The sequence below is a fragment of the Tasmannia lanceolata genome, unplaced genomic scaffold (assembly GCF_043159265.1).
Source record: "Tasmannia lanceolata isolate RefF3 unplaced genomic scaffold, GAP_Taslan_0.1 ptg000009l, whole genome shotgun sequence".
NCBI classification, from domain to species: Eukaryota; Viridiplantae; Streptophyta; class Magnoliopsida; order Canellales; family Winteraceae; genus Tasmannia; species Tasmannia lanceolata.
The window spans coordinates 42280-52149 of record NW_027518686.1 but is presented as its reverse complement, the minus strand read 5'-3'; the positions used below and the strand labels follow the sequence as shown (position 1 = coordinate 52149).

Genomic DNA, 9870 nt, shown 5'->3' with positions numbered 1-9870 from the left:
CCTTATAATAAATTCACCCCCTTTTTCTCTGCTTTTAAAACTTAATGGATAAAGTTAGAATTTTATTTGTCATGGGGGGGGGGGGGGGGGGGAGGGGGCAGAGAATATCACTTCCCTTTTTTTCCAAATAAAAGTTAAAGAAGGCTCTGCCTTTCGAAAACAAGGACCAGTCCACCAATCCTTGAGTACAATTGACCTTGAAATTATAAAAGTTCACGAAGGTCCCCTTTTTCTTCTTCGGATCACCCATCTGTAGTCTTAAAGTGTAGTCATAAATACACTGAAGTGGGGCTTACCCAGGGAAGAAGAGGGGGACAAAAATATGACGTCAAGGACCACGTCCTTGGTCCCCTGTTCACATAATCCTCCCACCAAAGGAACAGGTTACTAAGACAAAGAATTCAAAGGGCCAACTAAGCAGTCCCCAAGTGCCAACTAAGCGGTGTAAGACCAAAAATTCAAAGGGCCAAGTAAGCAGTCCCCAAGTGCCAACTAAGCGGTGTAAGACCAAAAATTCAAAGGGCCAAGTAAGCAGTCCCCAAGTGCCAACTAAGCGGTGTCATCCTACGCCGAAGCACTCTCTACTTATAAATACCCCTCATTATCCCACCCCAATACCTCGCTCTCCAACATAAGAACACCTCACTCTCTCCAACATAAAAAAGAAAGAGAGCAATGAGGGAAGTAAAAGGCAAAGCAAAATCAGCCTCCAAAAGGCTCAAAAGATCAAAATCTTCAGAAACACAAGGGGAAACATCAAACTCCCCCTTTCCAATCTCCAGCAAGCGTGAAGCAGAGATCATGGTATCTGCCTTCACCCGGGTCATCTCCGGCGCCAATAATGCCGGAAGTTCTACTTGTCTTTTGCCACTTCCCGTCGTAGCCAAGACATGTGAACAATGTGGTATAAATGGTTGCTTGGGGTGCCATCTTTTCACAGCCCAAGAGGAAAATAAGAAGAAGAAGTATCGGGGCGTTCGACGGAGGCCGTGGGGCAAATGGGCTGCCGAGATTAGAGACCCCCGAAGAGCAGTGGGAGTTTGGTTGGGCACATTTGACACCGCAGAAGATGCCGCTAGGGCTTATGACAATGCCGCGATTGAATTCCGTAGGCCACATGCAAAGCTCAATTTTCCTTTCCCTGAAAACCCACCACAAGAATTGTATAATCAGACATTGCCTAATGAACATCCAAATCTTGAAGTATCTTTTCCTATTCAAATTGACTTTCCGGTGCCAGAACCAGTGGCGCCGGCACCAGTAATACTTGAAAGCCAAATAGAAAATGAGTTTCCTGAGAGAGATGAATTTGAGGATTGGATGAGAACAGAAGTGGACAAATTTCTTATATTCACTACTACTACTACTTTTACTACTGCAACAACAACTACTAGTTGTAGTACTGGAATGGGCTTTCCACCCCCATGACAGAGCTTCCATTTTTTAATTTCTCAACGGTCCATCACCCTCCATGACAAGTTGTTTACTTGTTTATTTTAGACTGCATGTAGATAAAGATTCCAAACTCTTACGCTATGCGGGTAGTCTTGGACTTTAGTGCAGAGTACGAACAAATCTTGAAAAATGAGGTAGAAAAACCTTTTTGCCCTTTCTGACACCAGTGTCTCTGTATCAATAAGAAATTTCGGTTGTGATTGGGTCATGGATCTCGTTGTGACCCCACAAATTAAAATAGAACAAACAAAGTCCAAAAACCCACTTTATTGAACGAATGGAAGCCAGAAATATCTCAAAACTACTTAGAAAGATATTGCGTGTACTTTCGTGGTCGTGTAAAGGTTATATAAATTATTTTTGGTCCACGGTGTAATTATGTGGTTTAAAACTTATACTCCCTTGCTAGAACTACTGTACGGCCTCCACCATAGGATGATCCAAACCGTCCATTTGATGGGCCATAATATAAATAGGTTGTTCCAAAATAAATATTTCCAAAAGATGATCATAGCCCTTCGATCTATTAGAGGAAATGCATATTGTGTAAACCTCCAAAGGCAGGGAATTATCATGCGTAAATATATTTTTTTGGTACAACTTAAAAAAAAAACAAAAAAAACCAATTCATTCATTACGAGAAAGAAAATGATTGCGCGGTGAATTCATTGCCGAGTCAAAAAGAAAAATTATAAAAATACTGCAGATATGATCTTTTATCATGTAAATATATTAATTATGAGGATAGGAAGGCCCATCGAATGGACGGTTTGGATCATCCAATGGTGAAGGCCGTACAGTACTTTTAAAAAAATACGGAACTATAAGGGCTTAAACCATATAAAATCTCATGATTTAGAAGCAGATAATGTTTAAAAAGAGTTTATTTCTTTTCTTTTTTTTCAAATCAAGGATAAATCAGTCTTTTTTTGTGCTTTAAAAAGAGTTTCTTTGACAATTATTCATGGTTGGAGTCACAGCTCGCTTCTTCTCTACTCTTTTATTTGTTTCAAGTCAAGTTTCTAGATGAAGTCAACAAAGTATAGGAAGAAAATTAACTTTCTGAAGAAAAAGGGGATTTCTTTCGAATGAAAGGAACCTAAGAATCTGGATCATGGGTGTGATCCCTCTCCTTAGTTTTACCCAAAAATTTATTTCCACAGGATGATCATAGCACTTCGATCTATAGAGGAAATGCATATTATGTAAACCTCCATATGGCAGGGTTGAAATTATCATGCGTAAATATTTTTTTAGCCTCCAAGCGTAAAAAAACTCCGGCATCCAAACAGAGCAGGCTCAAAAGGTCAGAAGCTTCACAAACACAAGGAGAGACATCAAGCACTCCTTTTCCGCTCTCCGGTGAGCAAGAGGCGGAGATCATGGTATCCGCCTTCACCCACGTCATCTCCGGCCGTGACATCACCAAAAACACCCCATTCCAATTCCAATTCCAATTCCAATTCCGTCCGAAGGAGAATGGCTTGAGCTGTACTTTAAAAGAAACTAGTCTTTCATCTATTCCTACTTGTCAATATTGTGGTATCAATGGTTGTTTGGGGTGCAATTGTTTCATGTCCAAAGCGGAAAATAGTAGGACCATGGCGAATAAGAAGTATAGGGGTGTCCGATAGAGGCCGTGGGGTACATGGGCTGCCGAGATTAGGGACCCCCGTTGAGCGGTTCGAATCTGGTTAGGCACATTTGACACCGTGGAAGATGCCGCTCGGGCTTATGACAAAAAAGCAATTGAATTCCGTGGACCTCGTGCGAAGCTCAATTTTCCTTTCCCTCAAAACCCACCACTAGAACATATAATCAACAATATAGACACCCAAATCTTGCAGTTTCATTTCCCTCTCAGATTGATTTGGTGGCACCCGTGGTACTTGAATACCAACAAGAGAATGATCCCTTTGATTTGGTCGGGATAGAAGAATTTAAGGATTGGATGGGAATAGACTTAGACCAATTTCCTATATTCACTTCAACAGCTACTACTATAATTACAACAGCTACTACTATAATTGCTCTTCTGCACCGCGGTACGTCTGGTGGGTAGGCCATTCTCTAGGTCTTCCATTGGTTCGTGCCGGGGCAACTTCGGTTGCCTTCGCGAGGTGTACACCTTGTAGATCAGTCCATGGGGCATCTTGCTCCTTGGATGACCAAGCCCCAGCGCTTGGCGGATTGGTGCGTGGCATCGTCATGCCTCGTACTCGATGGACTTTGCATTAGGCCCCAAGGCCTTATGTTTGATGTACTCGTGATGCAGGCTGATCATGAGTGTGGGTATCTAGAAGCGCATGTCAAGATCTGAGCCAAGTAGCCTGTTGAACAGCTTAGAGTTTGTGTGCACATTTGAAGCATCAAGGGGTGTTGGCGTGTAGGGCCTTAAAGCCTTGCACGATCAGAAGGCTTGCCCTAGCATTTGTGCATGTTGGGGCGCCGCACGGGTTATTCCGTTGCTTAAATATTTGGCCCGTGACAGTTGGTCGAGCTCCCATTTCGAAAGTTCCTAACGTTCCTGACCCTCCCAAAGAAACTATTTATTTATTTATTTAGCCTCCATGAGAACTGTTTCACTCATTATGGGTACATCTTTTTCATTCATTTTAAATTCTTGACTTTCTTTGATATGTATCTGACAGTTGAGAAGCGTTTCTGAATACGTAAAGAGTATAAATTAAGTATCTTTTTTGTCTTTATTGGCTCTTTGACTTCTTGAATTGGAAACCTCGGTCGACCATATTTAGCTCATATATATATGAAAGCTCTTAATCCAACGGTTTGGTTCATCCTTAGCCTCTTTCGGTCAGTGAATACAGAGAGAGCAAGTAAATAGACAGCTTGGATTGAATATACTTAGGGCAGCCGGTTGTAGGGTAAAAGGGTAGTTATAATTTATTTTCCAAAACAGACAAGTACGTAGACGGTTTGTAATGATTTTTAACTGGGCCCCACCTAAGTTCAATATGGAATTGAGGTTACTTCCCTGCAAGATACTACTCTCCTTTTAAGTGGTGCGAATTATCCTAAAGAGGGTGTGAATTTGTCGTTGCCCAAAAAAAATCACATGGCATATCCCGTAGCATATGAATACTGTTTTCCCATATTAATTGTTTGCCTCTCTTCCGTAAGTCTCACACCTTCTCCTTACTTTTATTAAGTCCTCTCTCTCTCTCTCTCTCTCTCTCTCTCACACACACACACACAGACATGGCTTCGGCTCCCACAGTCCAAATGCTATTTCCAAACCGTAACCGAACCGTTTGGGGGTCAAACCGAACCGAACCAAACCGATCTTGACCGGATCGGTTCGGTTCGGTTCACGGTTTATCCGATTTCCTTGAGTTGGATTGCTGCCTAAGTTATTCTTTTGATCTTTGGTGTTATATTTCCGCCCATTTATTTACTTGGAACCACCCATTTTGGTCGGTCTCTTCTCTTTCTAGTTAATTACATTAGATTTGGGCGTGCCAAGTAAAGAAAATTGATATATATATATATATATATATATATATATATATATATATATATATATATATATATATATATATATATATATGATTTATAACAAAAAATAAAAAAATGGCAAAAATACCATCGGTCCATCGGTTCGGTTCGGTTTTTCCGGTTGAAATTTTTCCTAGACCATGACCGAACCGATCCAAACGGTTTATGGAAAACCGAAACCGTGACCGAACCGAGGCCACAAAAAACCGAACCGAACCAAACCGAAAGGCCCGGTTCGGTTCGGTTTATCGGTTTAGGCGGTTAAATGTGCAGCCCTAGGTGACTCAGTCCCATTAACCATAGCCGAGTCAGATGCTGATTTCCATCGACTCACCCCTAACCTACCTCGAGATGTAACAGAATTCCATCATCTAGTCCCTCCTCTACCCACACCCGACCCCGAAAATATGCCCCTACTAGCCTTGCAAGTCACCATATTCCCCAACTCCGGGATTTGTATAGGAATGTCGTTACACCATGTAGGGGCAGATGGGTGCAGCTCTATCCATTTCATGAAATCTTGGGCATCCATTTGTAGGGCCGGCGGAGATCTATCGCTTATTAAATCGCTCCCGATCATCGACAGGACGGTGGCTAAAGGTCTCGAAGAGATCAAGAGAAAGTTCTTCATAGAGATGGAAAAAGTGAAAGTGGACAAGAGCTTGGAGGGATTGAAGGTGAAGAAGACTCAAGACGAGGATATGGTTCGGGCTATGTTTGTTCTAACTCGGGCCGACCTCGAGAGTCTCAAGCAGTGGGTCTCGGCCCGAGTTGACCCGAGTTGGGAAACCTCCCAATACTCGTCCTTTGTTCTAACCTGCACTTATGTGTGGATTTGCCTAGTCAAAGTTCGAAAGGTAGTGGGAGAAAAACGAGTCCATTTCGTTCTTGCTATGGATTTCAGAGCCCGCTTAGACCCACCTTTGGGTTCTGAATATTTAGGGAATTGTATCGGGGCATGTTTTGCTGAGTCAAATGGGAGCGATTTGAGTGGAGAGAACAGGTTGGTAGTGGGATTAGAGGCTATTAGGAGAGCGATTCGTGGAATGGAGGACAATGTTTTGAAAGATGCAGAGCTTTGGATACTGAAATTTTTATCTTTATCGGGTGAGTTGGTCATATCGGTGGCGGGTTCGCCGAGATTTCGAGTCTATGATACTGATTTTGGATGGGGTAGGCCGAAGAAGGTGGAGGTGATATCGATAGGGGGAACGGGTGCAATGTCACTTGCAGAGAGCAGGGATCAAGAAGGAGGGCTTGAGGTTGGGGTGGTTCTACCAAAGCATGAAATGGTTCAGTTTGCTAGTCTCTTTGAGGAAGGTCTCAAGGTTTGTACTTGTTAGGTGTAAAATCGGTATATCCGGCATCGAACGTCAAACGCCTTCTCCATTACTCAGTTGGATCGACACAGTCCCTGCAGCGACACTCGGTAACGAACTTTGATTGAACCTCCCTAACACTTCTCCCTTGGGCGGTACCGAGTGATCAAGGGAACCAAATACAATCGCGGGGATCCCGCCTCCAAGCAGAATATCCGGACAGCCGTTACGTATAAGATGCGGCCTTTGAATTCAAAACGTCCCGCCTAAATCTCCACTCATGATTTTCGCCCAGAATCATCGAAAATCATATCTCCACATACTTATTCGCCAGCTATCAAGCTCCACGTGGTTTAAATCTAAGATATGATTGATACCTCCACGATCTTATTCTCCCGCCATCACACTCCACGTAGGCGAAACCAAAGGCATGATTGATATCTCTAAGATCATGGATCTCCACCCCTATAAAAAGGGGACTACACACTCAAGCAGGAGAAGAAAAAAACTCACCCTCTCTTCTTCTCGTGTCTGGTAACTTGACCTAGTTCTCTCCCATTCCTCGTCTATTATCTGTGATTGCCCGTCTCTGACTTGAGTGTCGAAGTGGCCGTCCGGAGCCACAACTCCGGGCCCGCTGACGCTTTTTCTGTGATCACAGGATTATAGGTCCTGCGAAGTTAGTTCGTGCAGTCAGATTTTGGGCGTCATCAGTACTTAAATATGAAGCTTAGGATTTGATATCCACAATCTTATTGTTGTTTTCATGTTGTAGCAAAGACTTTGTTTTACCTTGTTTTTGTAAAAACATGCACTTACTTTGTTGGCAAATATCAGCTGTAGCATTTATCTTATGGGACTTTTGTAAAAGGAAATGATCCAGGACTAGATTTCTGAGGCCAGATCCAGTGTGATTGAGTTTATGAAAAACTGATCCTCCTCACTGGAAAGATAAAGAAAAATGCTATAGCTTCATAGATATATTAGTGTTAGGGGTTAAATCTGCCCACCTATAAACACATGACATGTGGACCCAGTCCGACCTTGGGACCGAACTTACTAATAATGAAACAAGGGTAATGAAGTCTTTTTGCAATCCCTTGACTAACACCTCTGCTCAAATGGGAGAGCACCTAAAGGACATCGAGCCTCTACAGGTCAACTTTTCTAAAAGCACGGATATACAAAGAAACCGAGTTCGATAAGGAAACTCGAGGATTGTTCAGATAAACATGGAAACCGACTCCAGAAAAATCTCCAAGAAAGGCAAGCTTCCTAAGTTGCCAAGGACTCCAACTCTATAAAAGGACCCCTATATTATAGTTAAGTAAGCTAAGCACTCATACTCCTTGTGTTACTCTGCTCCTTTGTTGCTCGCACATATGTATGAGGAAATGGTATTTCAACCCCTCTTTTTAGCATTTCCACTCCCTTTTATTTGCCTACCGTAAAGATGACAAGTTTTCCATTATCTCATTTTTAGGAAAAGAGCAACAATTTTGGGTGGAAATGCTAAACATTGTTTGATTGAATAGCCTTGCATGCCTGCGATGTAGGGTCACAGGTACAAAACACACGCGCTGGGTCGTGATTTGGTTCGGGCGTGACATATACTATCCAATATGTGTGAAAATGGTATTTCCTATTATTAGTAAGCTAGTTGGCACCCATAAATTCAGGCACTTCCATATAAGTTAGATTTCATTATTTGATATAGGGAAATGATGTTTCAACCCCCGTTTTTAGTATTTCCACTCCCTGTTATTTGCCTACACTAAAAATTACAGGTTTTCCATTATCTCATTTTTGGTACACAACCTATCCATGTAAGGGCCTTCCAAATGAATGCTTTTGATCCCCCAAAAAATGTGGGGCCATTATTTTAGGGTAGGCAAGAACCCATTATTTCATTTTTGGTACACACCCAAGAGCCCATTATTTTACACCCATGCATCCAAAAATGCTAATATATGTAGAAATGATATACCCACACCCTATTAAAAGATATCACTGAGCTTCAAGGGTATTTTATGTTTTTTTACAAGGTAATTTTGGTCTTTTTTATGAGAGAGAGGAAATACAGATCATCAAAAGAGCCTATTGATCTTTCCAAAAAAAGTGGTCCCCACGGACCCCACCTCCACATGTGAGGGTACGCAAGCACTAATTGTCTTGTACAGAGTTTTTATACAGTGGCCTACCGTCCAAATTACAAGGGCAAGGTGTCAAAACCCTGCTCATTGATAAAAAAAATCAATGGGCAGGGTTTTGACACCCTCCCGTTGTAATTTGGACTGTCGGCCACCATATAAGTTCTCGGCATGTACACACATTGCTTCTCCTTCGGTATATAAATATCATTTCCTCGTGGTGCACACACTGTAAATAAATGTTATTTCCACATGCTAGAACGTGTCTTTTATAACAAAAACCTGTTGCCCCATACTAGCCTTCTAAGTCAACCAAATATTATTTCCTCTACCAACTTCGGACAATGAAAAAATACCCATACTAGCCTTGCAACTCACCATATTCCACAACTCCGGCATATGTTTCGGGATGTCGATCGATACCCCATGCTGACGTGGTTCTAGCCATGTTCGTGCTGGCTCGGGCCGGCCTCAAGAGACTATGGCAGTGGGTCTTGACCCGAGTTGAACCGAGTTGGAAGCCATCCAATTACTCGTTATTCAAGGTAAATTACGTGTATGTATGGATTTTCCTGGGATTTACCTAGTCATAATTTAACAAATTTCGCGATTAAAGATACAATGGTCACCATCTCACGCACAACATGATAATCGATCTCAGTATGTTTTGTTCGGACACTCATTGGAGTAGAAATAGATTTGCAAGCTAGCCATCGTGTGAGCACATGCTAGGATATCCCGAGCATACATAAATTGAGACAAAAAAGACCTTTTGGATATATTGAGTGGCATTAGTAAAACTATAATCATTGTCAATGGAATTAATACCGTAACAAATTTTTATACATATACAACTCTTAATAATATGTGATGTACATATTTAGTGCTGGGAGGTTCTATTCGGTTAAGTGACCTTTTTTTTTTGTTTTTTTGTTTTTTTTTTATGGGTAAGCTGGGGTTAGGCAAGACCCCTACCAGGTTCATAGATGAATAAATAAGAACATTAGGAGGGCATTAAGAGCCAAAACAGAGGGAGGAAAATCCCAAAACAAGAACAAATGACATTTGCAACCGATGCTTACAATCTTAAAAACAGAGTTCCATTTCGGTCTTCGTCAACGGCCGAGAGAAGAAGGGGGGGAGCAAACAGCACTTGGGGGGGCAACCTTTCCATAGGAATGATCTTTGGGAAAGGAGGTCAGCAGTAGAGTTACCTTCTCGCCATATATGGGTGATGCGTCATTCATTGAAATGCGAAAGGAGGTCCCGGATATGAATAATCACATCCGGTTAAGTGACTTTTGGCCTCTCAATAAGTGCATGTTCTTGCAAAATAAGTCTGTTCTTCGAAAAACAACATTAAACATTGGTCTTTCCTACAGAACAACAATAAGGTTGTGGATATCAAAACCAAAAGTTGATAATTAAGT

The 9870-nt window shown here is 41.9% G+C and overlaps 2 protein-coding genes across 2 annotated transcripts; both read left to right on the top strand.

The window, feature by feature from the left end:
* The first annotated feature begins 675 nt into the window (after positions 1 to 675).
* LOC143885759 (uncharacterized) lies at positions 676 to 1428 on the top strand. Its single transcript, XM_077389830.1, has one exon. The coding sequence runs from the start codon at positions 676 to 678 to the stop codon at positions 1426 to 1428; it is 753 nt and encodes a 250-aa protein (XP_077245945.1).
* Positions 1429 to 1535: 107 nt separating this feature from the next.
* On the top strand, positions 1536 to 6314 carry LOC143885758 (malonyl-coenzyme:anthocyanin 5-O-glucoside-6'''-O-malonyltransferase-like). Its single transcript, XM_077389829.1, has 3 exons — positions 1536 to 1589; positions 3320 to 3500; positions 5245 to 6314. The coding sequence occupies exons 1-3, from the start codon at positions 1536 to 1538 to the stop codon at positions 6312 to 6314; spliced, it is 1305 nt and encodes a 434-aa protein (XP_077245944.1).
* Positions 6315 to 9870: the final 3556 nt, after the last annotated feature.